This window comes from Balaenoptera musculus, chromosome 11, assembly GCF_009873245.2.
Source record: "Balaenoptera musculus isolate JJ_BM4_2016_0621 chromosome 11, mBalMus1.pri.v3, whole genome shotgun sequence".
NCBI classification, from domain to species: Eukaryota; Metazoa; Chordata; class Mammalia; order Artiodactyla; family Balaenopteridae; genus Balaenoptera; species Balaenoptera musculus.
The window spans coordinates 54,472,524-54,499,726 of NC_045795.1; the positions used below are offsets into that span (position 1 = coordinate 54,472,524).

The 27,203-nt window shown below is 38.6% G+C and overlaps 1 protein-coding gene across 27 annotated transcripts in view; it reads left to right on the forward strand.

Moving 5' to 3' along the window:
* The window catches only part of ARPP21 (cAMP regulated phosphoprotein 21), a 165,194-nt gene that overhangs the window by 46,604 nt on the left and 91,387 nt on the right, over positions 1 to 27,203 (forward strand). For 16 of the 27 annotated variants that reach the window (XM_036869112.1, XM_036869131.1, XM_036869111.1 and 13 more), the window contains exons 3-11: positions 1,169 to 1,335; positions 2,313 to 2,354; positions 3,351 to 3,440; positions 7,343 to 7,487; positions 8,939 to 9,017; positions 9,686 to 9,745; positions 10,469 to 10,609; positions 23,464 to 23,572; positions 25,441 to 25,542. In XM_036869112.1, coding sequence (XP_036725007.1) covers positions 1,207 to 1,335; positions 2,313 to 2,354; positions 3,351 to 3,440; positions 7,343 to 7,487; positions 8,939 to 9,017; positions 9,686 to 9,745; positions 10,469 to 10,609; positions 23,464 to 23,572; positions 25,441 to 25,542 — 897 coding nt within the window. In that variant the 5' untranslated portion in view covers positions 1,169 to 1,206. Of the gene's footprint in view, positions 1 to 1,168; positions 1,336 to 2,312; positions 2,355 to 3,350; positions 3,441 to 3,643; positions 5,471 to 7,342; positions 7,488 to 8,938; positions 9,018 to 9,685; positions 9,746 to 10,468; positions 10,610 to 23,463; positions 23,573 to 23,943; positions 24,035 to 25,440; positions 25,543 to 27,203 lie in introns of those variants that run through there. The other 11 variants (XM_036869119.1, XM_036869127.1, XM_036869129.1 and 8 more) reach the window with 5 other exon arrangements.

Sequence of the window (27,203 nt, forward strand, 5' to 3'; positions counted from 1 at the left end):
AACAGAAATTACTGCGTTTTAGATTTTTCTCGTGCTTCCTATGTCCAGTTGGAAATAAAGTTACTGAACTAGTAAATGATAAACACTCCCAGAGAAACATATCAAGACACTGATTTGTCCAGTAATAGTTACCATTGTAATGACTAGGAACAGGGCAGTCATTACTTGGGAATTTTTGTGAAAAAACTGACTTTCCAGGCTACAGGGTCTTTCTCTATTTTTCTTTCTCCTTCCTTCCTCTCTTTTCTTCTTTCTTTTCCTCCTTCCTTCTTTTCTCTCCTTCTTTCTTGTATTTCTTAAAAAAAAAAATTGAGGAGGAAGTAAATGATAAATTATTCAGGAGCCCCCTTTGACGGCACATCAGAAGGGGAAGTGTCAGGGCTTTATGGAAGAAGGGAGAAAAAAATACTAATAACAGTCTTACACTTTGAAAAGCCATTTCCAGGGTCTGTGTAGCCGTCTCTTGTGAGCCTGGAGCATCGGAGTTCAGTTGTGATAGCTTCCTTCTGCAGAATCTCTGCAGCATCAGCCACCGACAGGGCTTGGGGAGGGCTTCTGCTTCTAATAACGTCACTGTCACTTTGAAGCCTGAAACTATCGTTCCTGAAAGGTTTATTGCCAAATTTAGATCCTATGTGTATACTTAATTATTACCTCTTACATTGACTTCTGCCCCTTGTAGAGTGTACTGAATCCCTTATACCCAGGAAGGTACATCTGTGGTTGAAATTTGCAAATGATTTATGAGTCATCTTAGAGATGCTGCAGAACCCAGTACCACCTCCCGACTCAGAAGTGGAGGAAGAGTTGGGGAGATACTCTCTTCTTCTTTTGCTTCTACTTTGTAGAGGAGCATAGGGACCGGGAGACGTGTGGGACTTTCATGTCTCATTTTAAGATGTATTGATCCACCTTGACGGCAAGGTGTATTCACAAGAGCATGTGTATGTGTTTGGAGGGGCGTGGACAGGGCAACTGAATCTGCCTCTTGTGTTTGTCTTGGGTACTTGATTTGATCTTGTTTTATTCTCCTTTTGTATAAAATTGTCAGGGAGGCTGGAGTTGCTTATTTGAATTTGAGTACAAAGGGAGAAATCAAATATCTCGAGAATAATGGTCAAGACTTCACCCTGTGCTGACATTACTTTCTGATGTCTTAACCTTGTAGGGTGTCAAATCTTGTTATTTTAATTTGCATCTGGGAGAATGTCTGAGCCAGGAGACCTGAATCAGACCATAGTGGAGGAAGGCGGGCCTGAGCAGGAGACGGCCACTCCAGAGAATGGCGTGGTTAAATCCGAAAGTCTGGACGAGGAGGAAAAACTGGAATTACAGGTGAGCCTGGAGAAATCCCATTTCTCATACCACTGTGTGCATCCCTTTCTTTCATTTTGAAGATATTCTGAAGGTTTGGGGTTTTTTTGCTTGTAAAGAGTTTGACTAGTAAAATAAATAGAAAATCCATAAAACGAATCTTCTCCTTTCCCAATTATTAGTCTTTTTTTTTTTCTGACCAAACAGTGCATTCTGGTCAAAATGCCCTTTGAAATGAAAAAAAAAAAAAATCCAAAGAACATATTTAATGACTGAATTTGCCCACAGCTTCTCCGTATTAATTTCCAGATCACCTCAAGGAGTTTGTGGAGGACTTCTCCTGAGGCAGCTTTACACTAGCTGAGTTATAAAAATGGGTTTGTAGTCCGCGGAATACAGCTCATGATAGACTAAGAAAAATCAAAGACATGAGCTCTGTTGACCTTCCTGGGCAGGCTAAGCTTCGATTCTTATTAGCAGAAAAGCCTAGAATTCCCAACCAGAGAGAGAGAGAGAAAGAATGCTCTAGAAGGGGTAGGGGGAAGTTTGGGAGTGATTGACGGTACTGAAAAAGTGATATGATTAAATACTCTCATGATTTATGAGAGAAGGAGATTTGGTAGAAGGAAAACAAACTGTACTTGCAAATAACCTGTATCGATTTTCTTTAAACCAAACTACAAAAGTGTTAACTCTTTTTATATAAAAAGGGAGCAGAGGCTGATAACAGCATAATGGCCAAAAGCCTTCAAGGCCGGCTTTTCCCCTCCCCAGGAGCTGCTGTAAGGAGGGAACGAGAAAAGCTAAATGGTCAAAAGTTTGGCGGAGCAAGAGCTGGGGCAGTCCTCCCCGATGGTTATAATACCTTGTTGCTGTTGTTCTTGATTTTTCAACTCTGGTGACATCTTTTTGTCTCCTTCTCCCCCCTCCCCTCTCCTGGTTGTTGGTGAACTGTTTGTTTGTTTGTTTGTTTGTTTTATTTTGTTTCTAACATACAGAGGCAACTGGCGGCTCAGAACCAAGAGAGAAGAAAATCCAAGGTAGGGTTCTGGAATTCTACATTGACCTGATATCATGGTTGCATGTGGATTAGATTAACATCAGGGTTAGAGGATTTGCCAACGATTCACATGGCTGTATGTGGATCTTGGCTGCACCGGTGCTGCCTGCATTTAATGGGGTCGTGTTGATGCCTCTCTTTCTTTCCTGCTCTATGTGGGTTTTTTTTGTTTGTTTTTTTTTGATGTGGACCATTTTTAAAGTCTTTATTGAATTCTGTTTTATGTTTTGGTTTTTTGGCCACAAGGTATGTGGGATCTTAGCTCCCTGACCAGGGAACGAACCTGCACCCCCTACATTGGACGGCGAAGTCTTAACCACTGGACTGCCAGGGAAGTCCCTCTATAGGCTTTTTAATTAGAGCATTTAGGGTTCACATAGCAGCAGTGTATATGTTTGATCCTGGCAGACTTGACAGTACTTTACAAACAAATAGCTGCTTGTTTTCTTTTCATTTTAAATCAAGTTTGGGGGAAATGTTTTAGTCTGTCTAATTAGTTTCTGCCTTGAAGTAAACAGGTTCTGGTGTTTAGGACACAATCTTCAACTTTTAAAACATCTTCTCAGTCAAATCACTTCCAAACCCAGTTTTAGTAGAAATTAATTTGTGTTGTCTTTTTCTCCTTGTACTTTCATGAAAAGGCAGCAATTCATTCTTTGTATGTTTCCAGTGTGATGGGCACAGTTTGCTAGGCATGTTCGTTAAATTCATCCTTCCACATTCTCCTCCACCTGCATCTCCATCAGCACAGCGGTCCGATGCTTTAAGCCAGTGTAGACACTGCATCCCCATCAACACAGGGGTGTGATGCTTGGAGCCATTGTAGACAGCACTGAGCAGTGGATTTGAAGCTTGCTTTTAAACCTCTGATTTGGGAATGTCCAGAGAAGGTGGAGATGATTCGACAGCCTGAGGATATTTCCTGGGGTTTTTTTCTTTATTTTTCCTTTCCTTCTCGTTTCTTTTCCCTTCCCAGTCAGGAGCAGGGAAAGGTAAACTGACTCGCAGCCTTGCTGTCTGTGAAGAATCCTCAGCCAGACCAGGAGGGGAAAGTCTTCAGGACCAGGTATACCCCCTGTCATTATGGATCACTGCATGAACGGGATCTACCTTTGTGTGCATGAGCATTAATTTGGCATTAAATAGTGTTTTGGGGGAGCAAAAAACAGTTCAAGAAGGAAAACGTCTTCTGGCTTCATCCTCTGTTTCTGAGACATTCTATATTAGTTGAGCAGTTTGTCACAAAGTATTACGTTTGTTTTTTTCCAGACCCTCTGAAAACTGCAAATGGAAAGGAATTCAAAAGAATTTAGATTAAAACTTAAAATGTAAGCACAGTCGTGCTGATATTCCTCAAAGGCTCTCTCTTGATAAAACTGAACCAAATATAGTCCCAAGTATCCCATCAGGATCCTTCCTTATTGGAGACTCTTACCTCCCCAAAATGCACTTGCCTATAAAAACACAAATCTTGGCTCTTATGAAACTTCAGAAATAGTGAATAAGGTGCATTGAGCTTTGGAGACATACTTTTATGGCCTTTGGTGGAGATTTCTCACTCCTGGAAAAATTGTCCAGAAATAAATCTGAGATGATGGTGAATTTGAGTTAATATTATTAATACATTGCTGCATATCCTTATACCTATTTTTGCTCCTTATAGCAAGACTATTAAGCTCTAAAAATTCAAATTCCAACGAAACCCTTCTGTGACAAAATGGGAAACTTGACATCATATTTATTTTTGTTTGCCTTTCAGGCATCATATTCATTTTTATAAAAATGGTCTTGCTGCTAAAAAATTTTCCTTATTTTATCAAAGGCTGAGAGCAGTCAAGACAAGTAAAATGATTTATCTGAGCCCAGAGGAGGAAAAATTGATTAAGATAGCATTATTTTTGTTGGGCCTTGTTTTGCTTTGCTCTTTTTACTTTAATTAAAATAGTCTAAATTCTCCTCATGGGTACAGAGAGCATTGAGAGCACTTTCTTTAAAAGGACCAAAAATAAATTCCTTATAGATTTTGTCCTAAGAGTATTTTTTTTTCCCTAGCCTCATTTCCTTAATATGCCACCCATGTTGTAAGGCATGGGCAGGCTAGCTTTCAGTAGCCATCCCTATGTTTCATACACAGGCTTTATTTTACTTGGGCTCTGAGAAACATGTGGCTTTTGTTCAGTATTTTATTTGTGCTTCTTCTTTTAAGGGAGATTGAAAAGGGGGAATAATGTGAATATCACAGCTTATATTATTCAACATTGATTGATGGCTTGTGATGTAATGCACACAATATATGTTAACTCTGCAGAATGACAGACTCTGGGAGAAGTAGTGCCCCAGTGGTCCCCCCACTTCTAATGCCAGGCAGAGGAGGACAGCCTTTATAGATTTCTTCTGCTTTTTATCCTATTTGACAAGTACCAGGAGGAAATTTTTTAAGAGATCATCTGTATCATTGTGCCCATCCTGGACCTAAGTCTAGGTTCTCCATACAATTGGTGCAGAGAAATAAGAGGCCAACGGTGCTTTGTTCCTGCTGGTTCCAAGCTGAGTAACTAAGACTAACTTTGTAGAAATTAGAGCTTGCAAGCCTCTCTTTGGACTGGCTGAGGTGTGGTGGAAGCAGGGGGCTGATAGACACACAAATAAGCGAGTGGCCGTGCTACTTCTTTTAGAAAATAAAGAAGCAGACCTTTGAGCTTGAATGCAATGCCTTCATTAGGTACTACCGGCACTTAAACAAAATGTGGGAACTGAATCCCTGAGAACACTGGCCGAAGTATACAGTATACGGATTGTATTGCTTCCCCAATGTTTGTATATTCACAGTATTTGGAAAACTGCCTTCATTTTCCTGCGTGGGAAAAACTCTTGCTACCTGTATTACTTGATCTCAGACCCATAGCTGATGATTCAGCCTGCCCTTAAGTTAAAGGAGTTTTGCTTTTCTAATGTTATACTATTTACCTATCAGTGTATTACTGCACCTTGAATCATTCTTTTCCTGTTGTTGGACATAAACTTATCCTGTACCGATGTATTTATTAATACTTGTATTTTATTATTGAGCATATCAATAAAAATATTAAAAAAGAACAGATTGTTTTTTACCAACTCTATAGCACTTTTGTGTGTTCTTTCAACACCAGAATGTGTAGAAAAAGACAGGTATTTTTCTGAGTATCGTATTTGTCAACACACGGCATGAGTTTGTACATTTTTTTGGTAAATGATGTCCTTTAGCCTGTGCTCTTACATTTATATTTCCAAGCCTCTTTGATTTTAGATTCAAATTTACCGAGGCTGGATGGTTCAGTCGGTTTTGAAGAAGCAATGAGACCACTGCCATGGCCTGGTACCATCACTTTCCTCCCCTGATCCACTGTCGAATCGATTCTTCCCCACTCAGAGCCAGAAATGTTCCAGCTGTTTCCTTAGCAAGTGGAAGCAAACCGTAACCCCGAAGTCTGCCTGAATCTTTGCAGACTGAGACATTTCTGTCCCAAGTCCTGTGATAAAAGACCTTACAATCAAATTACACTCAGTTTTACATAATTTGTATATGTCCATCCCGAGGATAAACATGTGGATATCAGGAAACCCGGCTAAGACAAATATTTACCATGAGAATGTGTTTTATTTCATCCTCTGTATCATGCATCTTTCCAAACATGGTGACTTTTTATTCCAGCCTGGAATACACAATGGAACCCCTCCCAAAAAAGAAACTTGGCTTTGGAGGACTTTTGTTTTCTGCTTGATTTACCAAGAACCATTAAGAATCCCAGATTGACCATAATTTGAGGATGTAGAGGCATAGTTTAGTCACGTGTAGAGGAGCATTAGTTTAGTTATCAGTGAGAAACACTATTAGTCATTGGGAATATTTTTTTTCCTACATCATAAATGTTAATGTCGCTAGTAGAAGAAAGCTTTCCCATCAAATCATCTCTTACATAAGAGCCAGTGGGCTTAATGTTGGCTCATTTGTCATAGTTTTAATCATAGTGTAGTTTTTTCATAAAACTGAAAAACATAATTTGGCTCATTCTTCTTCAAAACAGTGAACATACTATCAACCAAATGGCTGATATATGAGTTAATACAAAATGATCTGCTTTCAGTGAAAAATCAATAAATATAAAAGTGGATCCAGTCCCAATACTGTAAATGGTCAACCAAGCATCAGTTCAAGAGAATCTTACATCTTGGAAAGGATTAACTGATGCTAGAATTAAAATAATATTAAATATTTAAATATAACTGATGGAAAATATAGTCCTATTTTCTACCTTTTCTAAAAGGCAGTGCTTATTGTAACCATATATTATGATGATTTATTAATAGCCTTTGTAAACAATGTATGATAATAACCCATACCTAGGATTCCTGCAATTCTATATCTTGAGTTTTCATAGTGATAGAAATCATTATTGATATGGTTGTAAAACAGATTTTTAATTGTAAATTGGCTGTCATGGCCTTTATTTATGTCTGTTTTTTCCATGATTATGATTCATAGTATCTGTCTGTCTGTGTTTGTGCCAATTTTTCCTTACAAGGAATTATAGAAAAGAACTGCAGAAGCCTCTTTTTTTTTTTTTTGAGACATGACAGGACCTGTGATTCAAGCTTATTGATAAAGAAAATTTTTCCTAGGTGTTTAAAAATAAACCTGTAGAGAAAATAAGTGTTGTTATCTACGGGAATTTAACTTGCTTATGGTTAATATTCATGAGGCAAAGTTTTAGTACTATATACTTCTCATGACCTTCCATTGACTTCTGAAGTTTAATTCACTTTAAAGAGCAATTATTTTTCTGACAGGTTTAATTTTTTACCATTTAAGAAAAAAAAAAATCTGCACCTGGCTTTCATTTTCCTGTTCTTAATAATCTCTGTGCAAAATGGAAACCAGACAGAGATTCTTAAATCTGGCCCTAAATTATTATATTTTTTCCCCAACAGGAATCAATTCATTTACAGCTTTCCAGTTTTCCCAGCCTGCAAGAGGATGATAAATCTAGGAAAGATGACTCTGAAAGAGAAAAAGAAAAGGATAAAAACAAAGATAAAACCTGTGAAAAACCCAAGATCAGAATGTTATCAAAAGGTGAATGTGAAAATGTTTCCTTAACTTAATTTGGACTCATAAATAGTCACAGAATACATTCTAGATTTTACACACATATCACCTCCCACCAAATTCTGCATATAATTTTATATGTGTACGTATGTGTGTGTGTAAAAGGTGATGTGACCTTGATTTTTTTTTTCTGTTCATGGTGTCATTTTTGTGTATCTAGAAAGGTTATTTTTAGGATCACATATTTCTTTGGATATTCGTTTGGATATCCTATTTTCAATGAGAAGTTTGTACAAGGGAGTGAATATAAATATGTTCTTAATTCAGGTTTATTAGTCCAGTTAACTCGAATTGATGAACAGTAATAGTACCCAGTTTTATATCTTAACTTTCATGTTTATCTTAAAAGACAGATAGTGGATTAGCAATTCTCAGTCGGTAAGTGGTAAGTGTTGTTATCCCCAAAGCACAGATATATATGCCAATGTCAATGAAACACATATTAACATTTTATCTGGCACAGATGAATTTGGTCTCTGCAACCCATATACTGCTCCATAATGTCTCATTTAAAATATACACACTTCTACTTCAATAAAAATTCTTCCCCAAAAGTTATTCCTTCTAAAACCCCAAATCTACAATCCGGGCTTTTCAAATTGTTGCCTTACATATAATTATACAAAACTAAACCCAAAAAAAGAGAGAGAGAGAAAAACAAAACTAAGTTGAAATGAAGAATACCATGAATAAATAGCTTGGCAGTAGACTGTTTTTTTTAAAAAATAACTGAGAGAGCATAGGGCATCTTATCAGCTGAGAAATGACAACTACTTCTCATATTATGCTCTATAACCACATACCTGCTTATAATGATTATCTCTGCTGCTGAATATCTAAAACCAAGGTGTATCCAAGAGTAAAGAAGTACAGCTTCCTAAGATGGCTTTAGAAATTAAGCTTTAGCCAGCATCAAAAGACTTGAAAGACTTGGAAATATTTAGTGCCCTCCTATACTTTGTATTGATTAATATTTAGACAGTCTTATAACAGAACTTTCAGTTTTTGCCTTCTCTGTTTTAAGAGAAAGAGAGTTCCATGGTATCTCAAACTCTTGAGAGCTCTCTCTCTGGGTTGGGAGTACCCCTCACTGTCACGGGGAGGTCGTGCCCTTGCTGATTGACAGCGCAGAATGAACACCTGACACTTGACTCCACCCACCCACCCAGACTGTGCCCACTTCCTCTCCTATGACAGTTTCCACACTGGGAATTTACTGGGTGTTCTCAATCCCCGAATCTAATTTTCATCCTGATGTAATATTACCAGGTTGCTAGTTTTGTAACATGTATCTTTCACACCAATAGCTTCACCTAAAGTTTACCTGAGCAAAAGGGATCGGGAAAGGTTGGGAAAACCTTTTCCACCCCACCTCCCCATCGGCCTTTCTGACAACTCCATCCTGCTATTTGTTTCAGATTGCAGCCAAGAATATACGGATTCTACAGGCATAGACTTACACGAGTTTCTGATTAACACATTAAAGAATAATTCCAGGTAAATTATTAAGTAAACCTCTCATTTCTAGAAGAGTCAAGTAGAATATTACAATCAAACTCATTAATCCAAACACTTCTAAGAAGAGAGTTGTAAAAGGCAGGCTTCTTCTCTGATGTCTTAAACTGTCTCTTGTATTTTCTTTTTTCTGCAGATAGTTTGCATGTTTACTGTTTATAAATAGTCTTAATTCCTGGGTACTTATCCAATGAGTAAATTACAGTTTACAAGTTCTGCTTTTCTGGTCACAAAGAGATACTGATTAAGGGGAAAAAATAGAGAATGAGAATCAATGTCAGATAAACCAAATATGCTTCAGTACAGCTATAGAACCAACTACTTAGGCTTAGCTTTGCTCCAGTTTCCTATCAATTTAAAATATAAAATTTACTTGATGTGTTTTATGGGCCTAATACCTTGCATGCCTTAATTAATATTAAAAACTACAGGAGTTTCAATATTACAAAATACTTAACAAATGAGATGAGAAATAATCTTAAACAGAATGGAATTACAGGTATTTGGACAGCATATTCCAGAGGAGAGTTAGATACTGATTTGTAGCCACATAGATTTAAACCATCTTTTCCATACATATAAATGAAATTGTTAAGTCTTTGGGAATGGAAAGTACATAAAGCCTTTTCATTTTAACATTTATTTTGCAGAGACAGGATGATACTCTTGAAAATGGAGCAGGAAATTATTGATTTCATTGGTGACAACAAGTATGTTAAATTGCAATGCCGGTTAATTAATCTGATGTGTCTTAGTTTGGTATTTGGGTTTAATTATTCATTCTGGAAAGATTTAGGGATAGATAAAACATTATTTAATATGTTTGCTGACTCATTAAATAGAGATGCTATTGGAGTTAGGAGCTATGTGCTGATGGGAATTGTTGCTTGGACCGTGTGTGCTCCTGCTTGTTAAATTCCTGACAAAATGTCTATAAACAGGGGGCCACTGATTAGCATAGAGTAGCAGTAACAAGAAGCGACCCTTTTCATTTGTATTATAGTTCTTTAATGGGCGCCAGCTGGCTGTAGTCAGTTATGCCTGGAAATAATTGTACTGCTTTCAGTGTCAACCATGTAATGACATATCTCCAGATAGGCATCTGCAGTCCCGTATTATGTCATGTCATTTGTCCTGTGCCTGGCTCTGTTGATAAGGTATCCTGGACCAAAACAGAACACTTTCCAGTGGACATTAAGTTCTCTGTGGTCTGAGAAATGTGCAACTGTAAAACAAAAACACTTATCGTAACTTAATCAATACATCTGTAAGTGGAAAATGTGTCTGGAAATGAGGACATCAAGTGATGCCAGAAATGAAATAAGCTTAATGGTTTGGATGAAAAAGAAATGGTTTTGTGTGTGTACCTCTAAAATGTACTACAGGCCAGAAACGAATATGCTGATTCTGCTGTTTCTTGTATTCCTTTCCAGTAATCATTATAAAAAGTTTCCTCAGATGTCGTCCTATCAGAGGATGCTTGTCCATCGAGTGGCAGCTTACTTTGGGTTGGATCACAATGTGGATCAAACAGGGAAATCTGTCATCATCAACAAAACCAGCAACACAAGAATGTAAGCCCCACCACTGTATTTATTTAGCATTTGCTTTTTCTCTTGTGGATTCATTTATAAGAGCACAGTATAAAATTCAAAGTACATGGCATTTAAAATGTGCAGTGTTATTTATCTCTTGCTCTTATCAGCAGTAGTGGCATTTATCTGTAGAAGATTATCTGAGGACCAGGAAAGTTGATAAAATTTAGGCCATACCGTGTATTTATTGCCTGATCTTTTACATAACTCGTGAAACACAATTTTCTTCCTTCCATCAGTAATCCCTGTGATTACGTACAAAGCATGGAACGTGTTATGTCAAATATACCTCCAATGAAAAATAACAGACATTTTAAAACAACAATGACATACATAGGATAATTGTCCTTTTCTTTGTTTCTCTGGTTTATAGACATCGATCTTACTGTGGTTTTTAGAATAACAAAAAATTCCAAACCTGGAGACAAAAGTCCTGCCTCTAAGACCCAGTTCTTTTACTTACGAGCTGTGTGGCTTGAAACAAGTCATTTAAAATCTGCCCTCTCAGTTTTTTCACCGGTAAAATGAGAGTTTTTGAGCTGACTAATATCTAAGTTCTAGATCTAAAAGGAGGTTGCTTGTTTGGTTTTGCTCCTTTCAGTAATTGTTTGCTTCTATCTTAATGACTTTTCATGGTGCCACTGAGTCACCAAAAAGCATAAGATGAGTAGTCATTTGCTTTGGTAATTTGGAACTGTCCCTCTTGAACTCATGTCTCCTTTAAGTACAGCACAAACCACTTTCATAGCAAAAATACACATTAAACTGAAAAACTGTCCCTATATAAAGCATTCTCTTAAGACATTTGTGTATTATAATTTCTTTTTTCACAGTGTTTGGTAAATTGTGTAAACTGCATGGTTTTTAGGAATGCCGTGTTAGTGAAGAGGGAACTTTTGTATCAAGCACAGCAGCGTGGTTAAAACATTATTTTCTACTCACCGGAGGTTGGGACTTGTTGGGATGGAGATGAGGCTCTTTCTCTGCTCAAGACTCAGTCTGTGTTCAGCAAAAATGAGCGTGAAAGTCATAGTGGAGAGAACTCAAACTAGGAGATCTGGGACTGAGGTTGACTATTATCTCAGGAACACTGAACACTTCACTTCTCTGGGCTTCAAATTACTTATTTATCTGCAGGAGAGTTTGAAATGGATAATGTTTAAAGGCCCTTGGAGCTTCAGAATTCTTGGGTCCTATGGTTGCATTCTACTGTGCTGGCAAAATACATCTTAAAATGTATTAGCTTTCCACTTTATCTGATTGTTGGCATGTGGACCTCCTATTGTGAACAGTAGTAGGAATGAAAGATCACTATCCTTTAATCCTTTACATCTTCCCTCTCCATCAAATACTCCTAGTTGTTGCTGTTGTTTTTCAGTCTCCATTCTGGTTTTTCTTATGACGTTCTGATACTAATGCAGGGACACACTGATTGCAAAATAGGCAAGCAAGTGACTCTTTCCTTCTAATTTCACCTCTTTCTCTGTAAGGCCATAACAGACATGGAAAAAGCCCACAGGTCAAGTAGATTGGTACGGTTTCAACTAGTAGAGATAGTGCATTTATGTTTAATTCACTGTGATTTTGCAGTCGCATAGTCATAAATATTAATACACATGCTTGAGACCTGTCTCCTTGTATAACAGTTTTTGAGAAAATAAACCAGTGTATAAAGGCTCTCAGTAAACTCTGAGTGATGACTCTGAACTCGCTCGGTTCGATATAGTAGTCACTACTTATGTATGACTATTTACGTTTTAAATTAAGTTCATTAAATTTAAGCGTTAAGATTCAGTTCCTCAGTCAGGCTAGCCACATTTCAAGTGCACCTATTAGAGCATATAGAGAACATTCCCATTTCTTCAGAAAGTTCTATTGGTCAGCTCTTCTTGAAATCCTTATGATTCTTGCAAGTTTCCATATACCACTAAAGGACGTAATTTGTCCCTTAAACCTTTTATTTTCTGCTAATGAGCATCATATTATCATAATATCAGACTTCTTCACTTCCAAAAGAGCACTAGATTTTCTTTTTCTTTTTCTTTTTTTTTTTTAAATGGCCAGTTTCCAATAGACCCCATGTGTTCATGCCTCCAGGAAGAGCGGAAGGAGAGTTTATGCAGGGTACACCTTTAGGTATTGCTGCTACAACAAAATACCCAGGCTGCTAGGCGTTTTGTCCGGTTCCTGCTCTTGATCCACACCCTTGATCCTCACTCTGTGAGTCCTAAACAAAAAGAAATGACCGTATGTCATGGACAATCAAGGTATTTTCTGAAGAGTTGAGCTTAATAATCTTTCATCCACAGTTGTCAAGGCCTACTGTCCTATTCCAGACGCCTTTCTGACCGTCCTCGATTTGAGTGGCTCTTGCCGGGGCTTGAGATGGGCATGGGGGAGGTTAATATCTTTTAGGACAAGAGAAGAGGATGAATTAAATGTCCTTTTACAAATGTCCTTAACAAGTCACACTTCCAGGACCTTTGAATCACTTTGGGCAGTTTCAGCAAAGGAGAAATAGTGTTCTGTGGGAAATGATAACATTTGATGTTTGAAGTCTGTTGCCGTGTTCTCATGGAGTTGAAGTTTGAAAGGGAACATCTCTTCAAGTTCTAGGTGTCTTGCGTTTCTTTGACTCTGAAAATTTCAAGAGTTGTGCCATCAGCGCAATTGGCATGTGATGGTCGTGGGGACTGTATTGATTTAGATATATTACGAGATGAAAATGTTTCCATTTCTATAAAGGAGGGAGGCTGAGATGGAAATTCCTCAGATGGTTCCTTGTGGGTTTTGTGTTTTGGGAATACCTTTTCAATGTGTACAGTTTTATGCTATTCTGAAGCAAATACATTACAAATGCATATTTTAAATGGCACTGCAGCTTGGGAGAAATACAGAAAAACGTGGATGGAAGATATAAAAATGAACTAGAGGGCTGAGGGAGAGAAAACACTTTCTTATTTAACGTTTAATTTTTCTTTTTCAATGACACTGAGCTGGCATATAAGGTGTTCCTCTGGCGTGGATGCATATCAGCTAGATATTGGCTGGGATTTATTTCCAGAATTCCTGTTTTTCTAGATTGTCAGCAGTTCAAGTAATTACAGAATGTGACTTGAAAATATTAATTTTTGCATGGAGAGAAAATAGTTTCACCTGAAGTTCAAAATATTTAAGTCACGACAGCAGACTATGAGGATTATACATACACGTGTGTGTACCACACTCACTTCTAGTATTTTCTCTAATATCTTCAGATATAATACATCCATCCTTTCATGATGGAAAGAACTTATTTCAGACTTCTCAGTTAGTTAAGTGGTATAATCTCTTATAAGAACATTACCTAATGTTTGTTCAATTGCACTGGGTACTTTACCTCTTATTTAATGTATATTATTTCATTTAATATTAAAAACATATAACATAAGTCATTAGAGGTTCATTTTACAGAAGAAGAACATTAAGCACAAACTCAAGTTCAATTTTGGACTTACAGAGAAGCAATGCTCAGTGTGGCTGGGATCTAAACCAGTGTGTCTAATGCTGAGAACAATTTTCTTAAATAATCTAACTCTCTTTAAAGCAAAAACATCCAAACCATCTTGGGCAAAATCCTCAAGATCTCCGGAATTGGTTGGGATTTTCAACTCTTAAGTCTTTTGTTGTCTGATAAGAAACAATGATTGAGGGAGAAGATCTTTTTGAAGATTAACTCAGTGGTATCAATAAATAACAGAGACTTCCTACAAAATGATAGTTCTTGCCAGATTTTCTGTATTTATCACTGCTACAAGATGTGATATTTGGGGAAAAAAAGATGCAGTATTTGGTAGAGGGTGATAACCATCCAGTGGAAACTTCCTATACTCCATTTCCATCTGCGTTTTCAAGAATGAAAAAGCTACACTTACGGATGATGTCGGTACAGGAGATAAACGTATCCATTGTGTTAATACAAAATTACTGCTCCAAGCAATTCAATTGTCCAAATGCATGTTTTCATGTCATAGCCACAGGAGCATGGGGTTAAGGATGTAGTAGTCCTGAGAGAGTAGAAAATAAGAATCATGTTCATCTGGGATACGTTCCAAAAAGGTGCCTTCTTCTGAGTGAACTGATGCACTTTAGAGACTTAGCAAAGGAAAGTCACCTTAGCCTGGCACCACTGCATCCTTGTTGATTCTCAGGGCTAGCCAGGGTGAGAACAGGTGAGTGTATGTCACCTACAGCCATCCAGCACATCTGTTGTTCCAAGAACTGGATCTGAATAGTTGGGGATGCCTCTCATTAGAATTGACTGCTTTTTGTTGAAATAACAGAGTTTTTGAGCTGAGGCTCACTATGTGGTTTTTTTTTTTTTTTTTTTTTCAGCTTTTGTTGGGCTCTCTTTCCCCCATTTATTGCTAGAAATATGTTTCACTCTCTAGCACTTTTAAATTTTTTCTGTTGACATTCTTTGTTAACTGTCAGATTAGGTGGTGACACCAAATGAGCCCCTTGGAAATCTGGGGCAGAGGTACTAGGGTCTGTGCAATTTGGCAGTGCAAGTGATAATTTAGAATGTATTTACTCTCTATCATGTTACTTTTTTGATAAGTATTGAGGATTGAGGCTAAAAGATGAACAGTGCTTTTTAAAAAATATTTAAATGCTACAAATATATGGGTCTGTTTTCTTTATGAGAAGCTTTATTCTTCTCTTTGTTTCTCTTTCTGATCTTCACTTTTTCTCTTTTGCTTGTTTCTACGTGTTTAGCCCAAAGCAGCTCATTGTTCTCTTATTAGATAATTTTTACCCGCCACCCCCCCCCCCATTTTCTCCTTCTTAGAGAAAAGATGTATGCTCAGGGTGTATCATTTGGAGACGAGAAACCATCTACTTTCACTAGTATTTTCCAAAGGGCCAAGATCAGTCATAGGCAGAGAAAATCCCACGTGTATCTGAATGTCTTCGCATATGTCAGAGTAAGCATTTAACTAGTTCCAGATAATTTTCATGTTAAAATGTTGTCATCTCTTGAATATTTTTTTCTTTTGTCTTTCACATCCACCCACTGTCATTGCCTCCAATCCCCTACTCTAAGAGAGCAAAGCAAGGAAAGGAAATGGCAGATCTACTGCGGAAAGAGGATACAGGCCCCTGCAATCATGAAACAAGAATAGTGGCTCAAAGGCAGAGGTTGGGGGTGACACCTTAAGAGTCCAGTGCTCCAGAGCACAAGGTCCCGATTCCTGAGAAGTGTGGACGTGGGTATTGGCCTGGAGTGATGAGCGGCCTATAGTGACTGTGGTAGTTTGCTTGTTTGTTGCAGAAAGGATGGTTCACTGAGCTGGCTATTTGGTAAATCACAAGAACCATGAAACTTGTTCTGGTGCTAAACAAAGCCTCTCTCTAAGTGAAGCAGTTGAGCCCAGTTGACTTTGCTAAGAATCCCTGAGGTGGGGCTTCCCAGGTGGCGCAGTGGTTGAGAATCTGCCTGCCAGTGCAGGGGACATGGGTTCGAGCCCTGGTCTGGGAAGATCCCACATGCCGCGGAGCGGCTAGGCCCGTGAGCCACAACTACTGAGCCTGCGCATCTGGAGCCTGTGCTCCGCAGCCAGAGAGGCCGCGATAGTGAGAGGCCCGCGCACCGCGATGAAGAGTGGCCCCCACTTGCCGCAACTAGAGAAAGCCCTCGCACAGCAACGAAGACCCAACACAGCAAAAATAAATAAATAAATAAAAAATTAAAATAAAAAAAAAATAGTGCTCCTTAAAAAAAAAAAAAAAAAAAGAATCCCTGAGGTGATGGATGATGACTGCCCTATGAAAAGGACTGGGGGGACTGCCCCCTTCTCAGGGGGCAGACCAGAGAGGAGTGGCCAGCAGCACAGCAGGGTCAGTGGACATCTGTTGTGTTTAAATTTTCCTGAAGGGACTCAGGTTGAAGATGGGAGTCATCAGTTCTTGACCCTTAAGCACTCACTCCCTGCAGGTGGTGAAGTGCATGTATACCAGAACAAACCAAAAAAACCCATACTTTTCCTCCCACATCTGTTGTATTTCTTTTCCTTTGTCTGGGAGTGTGAGTGGCACCAGGCATAAACTGAGCAGCATTCTGATACGATGCTTGCTTACTAATCCTCTGAAGAGGACTAAGCATCACTTTCTTCAAGTGCCTCTTGGAAATCTGTGAGCGGTTGGTTGGCATCCTGTCATTTCTAAACAGGACAAATTTACTCTGCACTTTTTATAGGAATAGCGTTGAAAAATCATCTGACTTAAAGCCAAAGGTCAGAAACCTAACTAAGAATCACATTACTCTCAGGAAAACTGTGGGATTTTATTTACTGAGCAGACAACCTAGTTCTTTAAACAATAGTCCAGCTCAAAGTTAAGACCTTTATTTATTGACATTGGTCAAACTCTGCATCATGTCTCTCAAAATATATTTTCTCATATTATTATTCTCAAATACCTCAGAGAACATGTGTCTGTAGATAGACAGACATACATTGTGAGGAGAGAAAATAAGTGTGCTGTGTTCCTTTCACAACTTGAAATTATTTATGGGGGTTTGAGTGTTGAACATATAATTTACTGTTTAATTTTGGAAATGAAACATGCACGTACCTTCTATAATGTTAATATCCTTAGTATAACTTTTTTTAAAAAGAGCTTTCCCATGCAGTAATAATACTTTCCAAATATCTGTGTATCTATCTATCTATCTGTCTAGCTCTCAACATTCTAGGTAGATAAAGCTAGACTGTTTTACAGAAGAGAAAACTGAGGTTCCTGTCTTGATCTTACCTGGTCATTTCACAGAAGATCAAGACTGAAATCCATGGCTCCTGCCACTCAGCCATGACCGAGGTTTACATGGTGTGTAAGTGCAAGCCTGTGTATATAAATGTGTAAAGACATTATCTGTATTATACAGTTTGGGACAGTTTAGAGGGAGGTTCACTATACATATAAATACTACATATAGTCTTTTCCTATATGTAGAGTAGTTTGGAGGGAGCCAGATTACGGTGACTTGGTTCCTTCCATCAGCACCTTGGCCTCCTCTAGGGAGCAGAATTAGGCCCAGTTTCTGCACACTCCCTTTGTTGCTTCTAGATCCACCTTTAGTAGGAGCAGTCACGTTAGCACTCTCCCTGGGGGAAGTTGTAGGGCATACTTGAAGGCCAGAGCCTGGTTGTGTACAATGAATCTTCTTGGTGTATTTCCTGTGTCTTATTAATCTTAAGATTTCTAGAGAACAAATGTATGGACACCAAGGGGGGAAAGTGGCGGGGGAGGGTGGTGGTGGGGGGATGAATTGGGAGATTGGGACTGACATGTATACACTAATCCATATAAAATAGATAACTAATAAGAACCTCCTGTATAAAAAATAAATAAAATTCAAAAATTCAAAAAATAAAAATGGTCAATAGAATGAACTGAAATTTCAACAAAGAACATATACAAATGACCAAAAAAAAAAAAAGATTTCTGCTAGTGGAGAGGCCGTGAGTGTATCACCATGACTTCAGGAAAGATAGAATTGGGGCATAGAGTAGAAAGAGAAGTTGTAGTCTGTTGGTTGAAGATGTTTGGTTTCCAAACTTAAATGCTAGAATGCTGAATTTGTAAGGCATAGTCTCATTTAAAAGAGAATAAAATGGTATAAAATGACAAGGTGGAAGTGGAAATCATGAAATATGTAAAGAACATAGGACTTTCTTTTTTAAATAAGAGATATCAGTTGTCAGTATCGTAATTGAATATTTCCACGTGTTAAGGGAACAGGGCCACTTAGACTTCTGTAATATGTTTGACTATTAAAATATTTTTGACGAATGTCTTTGACATCAAAATATTTCACCCTGTTGTGCACAGCAACCTTTCATGCATATTGATGACCATCTTTCCATTATTCAGTATGAAATTCAAAGACGTCCCTTTGTGCTCCTCCGCATTTAGCAGAATTGAATTCTTCATTTGTGCGTATGTGAGGGGGAGGGATTAAACTGAACTATTTGGACGAGAAGTAATACATTTAGTTTCAAGAAATGGAAACCAAATGGCAGTGAGAATAAACCACTGAAAGTACTTCTAGATCAAAAAGATTTTAAAAAAATAATAAAGCATCCTCATCTTTCTTTAAGGTTCAGGTGAAAGAAATCTAACTAAAATTGGAATCAATTGACTAGAAGATAGAGTTTGATGGTCTTACGCAGTATTTCACTCAGCCATACTGCCTGTCAATTCATGAGCTCTGTCTAATAAGGAACAATGAAGAGTTAGTTCTAACTTTTGAAAGGTTTGACTGGGGATGCCAAGACAGACTGGAAATGCCAGTACTGCTCACCACATATGATCAATGAGTGTCACAGTAGACACCTGCTATGAATTGTGGGAAAACACTTTTTTTTTAAACTTAAGAAGAGGAAACTATTTTTTTTTTAATCAAGAAGAAACATTAGGAACTTCCCTGGTGGCACAGTGGTTAAGAACCTGCCTGCCAATGCAAGGAACACAGGTTCGATCCCTGGTCCGGGAAGATCCCACACGCCACGGAGCAACGAAGCCCGTGCGCCACAACTACTGAGCCGTTGCTCTAGAACCCGTGAGCCACAACTACTGAGCCCATGTGCCACAACTACTGAAGCCCACACGCCTAGAGCCTGTGCTCCGCAACAAGAGAAGCCACCACAATGAGGAGCCCATGCACCACAAGGAAGAGTAGCCCCCACTTGCCACAACTAGAGAAAGCCCGCACACAGCAATGAAGACCCAACGCAGCCGAAAATAAATAAATAAAATTAAATAAATAAATTTTGAAAAAAAAGAAGAAACATTAAATTTATTTTCTCTGCTTTTTGATAATGATAAAGAGACAGCTAAAAATAATAACTCATGGACTGAAATGTTCCAGGAAAAAAAAATGTAGGCATGTATAATGCATGGCCATGAGATACATAGTAAACTCCAGTTATCATTAATTTAATAAATACCTTGACCTTTTGCAGCCTTGAGGAGTTTTTCTTAGAGTTATATCCTCATCTAGATACATTAAAAATAATTCATTACCATTTTAAATAAAGGTCCATGATATATTACTTTAGTTCCATTCATTTTATGGCTAAGAAATAATATTGCTATAATGTTAAATTAGTGGTAAAAAGGATTTTTAAAAGCTCTAATATAATGGTGCATTACCAGTAATTTTTAGTGTAATCACATATAATACTTCAGTAATAAACTATAGTCTGCATGAGTTTAAACCGAAAATTACTCCTTACCTCTAGGTAATTCTCTATAAAATCAACCTGGAAAAATCTTATTAGGTTTATTTTATTCCTTTTATGCAAACTTCAAATGGTTACTTTCTAACCTTTCAAAATATTTTTGGAAAATCAAGAAGGGATTAGTAATTTGGACTTTTAGTTTCTAATGTTTGAAAACAAATTTAAACAAAATACTTGAAAAGCAGTCGTGCAAGATGCAGTTTGCATAATTTATATCAGAGTAACAAATATTGTTCTGAATAATATTTACATTATTGATTCAAACAAGCTCCTTTGACTACTCTTGCTTATGTGATGGATGTATTTTTCTTGCTATGAAAAAAAGAATAAATCAGCACTATGAAGAAACGCAAATGAAGTTTCAAAAATAATGGTTGAATAGCTCTCTCGTAACTATAATGACATTTTAACTGAGAAGTTCCCAAACTAGAAAAGCTAAAATTCCCATTTCCACCTCTTTTCCCAAGATATCCTCAAATGTGAAAAGCTTTTCTTTAATAACACAATTGACTTGAAGCCAAACATAAATCTGATTTTTAAAGATGTTCCTAATGGTCTAAATTTTTTTTTAAGATTTATTTATTATTTATTTATTTATTTTACTTTATTTCTGGCTGCATCGGGTCTTAGTTGTGGCATGCGGGATCTGCATTGAGGCATGCGGGATCTTTCGTTGCGGCACAAGGGCCTCTCCCTAGTTGTGGCATGCGCGTTTTCTCTCTCTAGTTGTGGCGTGCAGGCTCCAGGGTACGTGAGCTCTGTAGTCGTGGCACGCAGGTTCCAGAGCGTGTGGGCTCTGTAGTTTGCGGCACGTGGGCTCTAGTTGAGCCACGGGAGCTCAGTAGTTGTGGCGCGCAGGTTTAGTTGCCCCACTGCATGTTGGATCTTAGTTCCCAGACCAGGGATCAAACCCGCGTCCCCTGCATCGTAAGGTGGATTCTTTACCACTGGACCACCAGGGAAGTCCCTCTAAATTTGAATTTATGCTCCTACTAACCAAACTCTCTCCTGCTCTGTTTTATAATTTAAACATTTGTGACTATATATCTTACTCAGTGATTCTTTGATCTGTCCCTGAATTACTGTGATTTATATACAGCTGTGCTAAATTTTCATTCATTCATACATTGAGTCATTTGTTCATCCAACCAAATGCCTCCCATATGCCAGGCATGGTTCTAGGCACTAAGGATTCAGTTTTTAAAAAGCAAGGTCCCTACCCACATGGAACTTGCATTCCATCTCTGGTTACTACGCTGAAATCTCACTCTAAATGATTTTCTGCCTAAAGAAGAATTTAGTCTGAAGCAAATTCACCTTATGCTCATGAATCCAAAAGTTCACATTCTTAGACCATTTCATTTCTAAATGAACATTTATAGATGATTAGCAACAAATACAAGAAATATATCTGTATATTTAGCAGTCAGCAAATCATTTCATTGACTAGAGTTTATCAGGTTTACAGAGCTTGGGGCTATTAGAAGAGGCTTAATTAGCATTGATACTATCAGCGTTTGTACTTAAGTTAATATCCTAATTTTACATGCTACATAAAAAACAATACAACAACATCTAAGTGGTTGAAAATGTTGGGAAGCTTTAAAAAGCTTTTTTTAAAAAAAAATTTGGATATCACTATATTGTACACCTGTAACTTACATAATATTGTATATTAACTATACGTCAATTAAGAAGAAAGGAAAGAAAACAATATAACAACATCTAAGTGGTTGAAAATGTTGGGAAGCTTTAAAAAAGCTCCTAAAAAAAAAAGAAAAGAAAAGAAAAAAGAAAAGCTCCTGGAGAATTGTTCTCGTTTACAGTGACCTGTAGCTATTCACGCTAGTATTGTCAGACTTTATAGTCTAATAAGTAATTGAAATGACCTGTGACTGTGCTCCACCAAAATATATTTAATTTCTCTACTGTAAATGACCTCTTCATTATAAAGTGCACATTTACTCTGTTCTGATTTTAAAATGTCGCATTCGCACTTCCAAATTGCTATATTTTATTACATCTTAATTTTGGTGGAAAACGTTTACATTGATATTGAAGATGATATGATGCAGATTTTTTGTTCTTTATCCTGAGGTGTGAGGCCCTCCAGCCCACTGAGTACAACAGAAGCAGAGAGAGACTGAATCACTTCTCTGCAAGGATGTGAATAGGCTGTTTGATGCCTGTGGCTTAGTGGGTGAATCTATAAACTGGAGTCAAAAGATTTAGCGAGGGATGGTTTCTTTATCTGTAAAAGAGGCAAAAAATATTTCCTTTTCCTACATCAAAGTTTTTTTTGCAAGGATTGAGTAAGGTAGTGATATCACTTTGCAGAAATTATATACAATTCTAGAAGCTATAACTGGTATTATTTCAGTTTTCTGGTTTTGTCTGCTCCCCAATTATTATTATACTTTATGTATGTGCGTTTAAGGAAACAATGCTTCTCATCAAGATTTGAATTATACAGTTAAACTGCTCCTTTGTTTTCAAAGTGCTGTTTGCTTATTTTGGAGCTAATGATGAGATTCCCTTAATTACTGGTCACCTTAATTGATGGTCATATTAAACAACAGATGCTGTGACATGGCTTCCCAATGACTGGATACATACTGAACCCCGGGGACTTCAGAGTAATACATCAGACATGAGAGACACTTTAATGACAGCCGTAAATTACAACTGCTTCTAAACTGGGGAATGAACATTTTAGCACTTCCTCTGGGATGAACCCAAGCCCAAGTCACTCATTGAGTTCTTTGGTGTGCAATGATGCCGGTGGGAAATTAACAGGGAAGTGGAGCCCTTTCCTGTAATAATACAAAATGATTAAGAGGACCTTAAAAAAATCAATTGACTAATCAATAGTGTATAACTGCTTGGAGCATTTTTCCCCTTGCTAATCAGACATTAAGTTGTTTAAACTAAATATCTCCAGTTTCCCCTATTACTGAACTGATTTACAAGACATGGTCAAGGATGTCAGAGTCTACTGGAGCCAGATTCCAGAGCATTTGTCATTAAAGAAAGATGGAAGTAATTCGTAGATGGCTCTCTCTCACTACAGATTCAGAAGGCTCTTGAAAGGGAAGATATAATAGGAAGATATAATAGAAAGTGTTCTCCTAGTTTCCAGACATTGGTGAATTAATGTGGTAATCCCAAATTCTAAGCATGTATAGTTGTTTGAGAATATGGGCGGGGACTTGATTGAATTCAGGAGTGATGGAGGTCAAAATAACTATAGAAAGCATCTATACACTATATATTTTCAGGCCTTTAAAATTTTTTTTAACTTCAGCCATGGTGAACAGCATGCAGCAAACAAGACTCCGAATTCCAAACAACCAAAGGTATTCAAACAACACCTGTGAAGTGACACATTATTACCTACCTGTATATTGCCAGCAATTCTAGTATCAAAACCACGTGTACACGTTTTTTTAAAGTTGAATGCCACTGTGCGGGGGGTGGAAGAAACACTAAGAAATAACTTTAAACAGGAGGAAAAACTTTTTTTATTGATATGTTTTACTTTGCTGGCAGACCAGAGCAAAGGTTTTGTGAACATTTAAAAGATGAAAAAGGTGAAGAATCCCAGAAGCGGTTTATCTTGAAGCGAGATAACTCTAGTATTGATAAAGAAGACACTCAGGTTGGTTCTCAAGTTTGAGAGTGGCTGACATTGTTGTTTTTGAAGGTGGGCTGCCTGATGTTCTTGTCATTCTGTTGTCCCCGCTCCCCCTCCCAAACCTCCCCTGCCTCTGAAACGACTGTCCCCCCCCCCAAACCTCCTGCCCCCCTCCCCCCTGCCTCCCTCTTTGGCATTCAATGGGTAGCAAAACACCACACCCTGGTTGCTTCAGCGATGGCTCTGTGTTGGGCTGCATGGGTGGTGCTTGACGCAGGCTCTGCTGCATGTCTTGGGGGGTTGGGATGCCGCAGGCTCCGAGCTGATGGGAAGAGCTTTGTCAGTTGCATTTCCAGGTGTCTGTGTAACTCTGGCAGTCGTTCCCCTCCCTACAGCTTTATCCTTCCGTTGTGCACACATTGAGCTGGATTGTCAATACGGACCGCTGATCAACTGATGTAGCTGTAAACAACAAACCTTGTTATGGTGAGGCCAGGTGGATTTTGCAAACTCTCCTAACATAAGTCTTCACAACAAAGAATTGAGTTCAGGTTTCAGTCCCCCACCCCTTCCCCTTCCCATGTTTTATCGTCCATGTCAGTTGTCTGCTTGTTTTGCACGAACTGGAGCAGAACTTCCTCCTTACGTGTTTCTTGCTTGTGACAAAACATTACATTGTTCTAGAGTAGCCTTACTCATGGGACCTCGACAAGGCTAGAGAGACTTTTCTATGGATGGAGGGGGTGGGATCCAGGGTGATGAAGAAGAAAACTAAGTAAATGGCAAAAGAAAACAAAATTTTAATGATAAGAGGAACAGTAGAAAGTCATATAAGTGTCATTACAGTTACCCTTTATGTCTCTGACAATCAAATAGATTTTTTTTTTGGCAATGACTTTGCTTTAGAATGCTGAAAGGTAAGACAATCTGCGTCTCACTCAAGTTATTATTTTAATTACCCACAGTGAGTCACCGTGAGCCAGGGTGTGCATCTCTGACGCACTTTTAAAAAAAAAAAAACCCGTTCGTCATTTGTATCTCATTTCCTGCCACCACCATCAAACCACACCATGGCTCGAGTTGACTCTGGAACATGTGCCCGTGTCCTGTACTTAGTGGGTGTTTGTTGAATGGATGGATGGACGTGGTTAGTGCAGGGCGTTTGGGGAGGAACGGCAGGAATAAGATAGGAGGGCAGTAGAGACACAGGAAGCGGCTCAGAGGGAAGAACAGCAGTCCTCATGCTGGGTTCTTTGAATTGTTAGATTTCTTGACATCGACCTTAACCAGCAGACAAGCTTTTTGAATTTAGTTCCTCTTTTTATCCCAGACGCAATTCACAGAATAAGTCATTGAGTGAATAAAAATACAAGTTAGGATGTAGAGAAATAGCACCCACGTCGTCCATTCTGCCTGTTCCCTTCTTTACCGCCTTGCTCTGTTTCTCCAGTCCCCAAGGTTTCAAAGCCATTTCTTCTCTTAGCCACCTTGAACTAGCCACTTCCTCTTTTCTCACCACCATTCTGCCTCCTTTTGGGGAGTCAAAATCACACAGGTTTGCTAAGGAGACAGAGCCCATGACTCGTGACCCATCACGTAGCCAACTGACTGAATACCTGAGGCACATTCAGGAGCTTACATTCCAGAAACTCCCGTGCTACTTGCATCCAGCAAGGGAGCAAGCAGGCGTAGCAGGCATCCCCTGCCATTGCACGACACACACACCACACACGTACCCCACCACGGCTTCCTTAGGGACCAGAGGGAGTAAGACTTTTCACGCCCCATTTGCTTAAGTGAACATTTATTATTCTCAGCTGACAGTTTTTCTTAACTGCAGATTTCCAACAGCTCAACTTGGATAACCCTCCTGATTTCTTTTTTCTGTTCAGCAAAACAGAATGCATCCATTTAGAGATGACAGACGAAGTAAATCAATTGAAGAGAGAGAAGAGGAATATCAGAGAGTGAGGGAGAGAATATTTGCACACGATGTGAGTAGTTGTTTTCATTGCCTCTTGAGTGCGGTCCTTCCGTCAGCAGCAAGGCAGCCTCGTTCCCCAGACAGGGAGATGGCAGGGACGAGGGAAGCTGGAGGCAGGGAACAAACCGAAGGGCAGCAAACTAGAGGTGTTTCTGGAAGAGGACCTGCTTCAGGGAAGTGATGGAGGAGGGGCCGAGGGTTTGCATGTGTTCTCTAGGGTGTGACCTGTGGGGAAATAGAGATACCATTTTGGTCAATGAAATAGACCATAAGTACAGAGAGAGGTTGCCAGATTTGCAGAAATCCCTTCACGTTCATATTAGCCAGCAGATACCACACGGTTGTCTTTTTAAGACCAACATTGTACAGAGGAAAGAATTACAGGAAAAGAAAGAAGAGTCATAGATCTTAAACACACACACACACAGAATTTTCTGCAATCTTAGCAAGTATGGACATTTTATTATATCAAAGTTAAATAGTGATATTCATCCCCCCCACCCCATTTTCAGATCGAATTAGTTCTGTGAACAATTTTCAAGGGTATAGTCAGAAAACAATTTCTATTGTTCAAATCCCAAAGAAGATGCGGTTGGGTTTTTTTTTTTTTTATCCTTTTCCTCAGTGTGGCCAAAATTAAATGCAATTAAATTAAATACAAATTAAAAGGTTTTAAAAAACTGGATTTAAATGCAATGAAATGAAAAGGACAAACTATTGCCATAGGTTTTCCCTTCCATGAACTCATCTGGCATCCTCCTAAAATGCTGTGGGCTCTTCCCTCTGCAGAGGTACAGCCATGAGCACCTTTGTGTAGACTCTCTGCTGCCAACACCTCTGGCGTTACTAAGTCAGGTGGAGGGTCTGACCTCCTGTGTGATTTGCTCCTGGAGGTTCTTACAAAGCCAGCCTAGCATGGAGGGGGACTGCTCTCCCTAGAGGTGTTCAGCCCAAGCCAGTCTCCCTGATCTCTAGATCCTCTCTGCCTTTCTTAAAACACAATTTTGAGTTGAGTAATCTGGCCCAGAGCTTGGGAATTAGAGGAGTGTGAGAGAAGGAGATGGAGGTAGCCATAGTTGGCTGATGTCCAGGTACAATTCTAGAAGATTCTAGAAAATTCTTTTATCATGGTCAGAATTATTGAGGGTGCAAAGGACAGCAAGACACATGGTAGACCTTTCCTTATGTTTGCTGGATCCAGGAATGCAGTAATGAGAGGATCTTTTCTAGTCATGATACTATAACGATGCCAACTGTGGACTGGAGGTAGAATGTTCCTGTCTGATGACCTTGAAGAAGAGAAATATTTCTGAAGGCTAGCTTATTTTCTATTTTCTCTCTCTCTTTCTCTCTCTCTCTTACACACACAAACGCACACACACATTTTCCCTCTTAGTCTGGTTCTGGCAAGTCATATAGTTTATGAATGAGTTGTTACGTTAATAAACAAATACTTATCACCCACATAATATACAAACAACATTATGCTTTTTTTTTTTCTTGCCAAAGCTGTGCCACATTGCCAGACACTCAAGAGCCAGGTGACAGTAAGTAACGTCACTGATGCATGCCTATGATGGGGGTGACACTTGCCCTGCTGTACTTCATTTGTGTATTCTCATGTCCATAGGGAGGTCGTCGAAGGGAGAAGGGGTCAGCGTGACTCCCTTT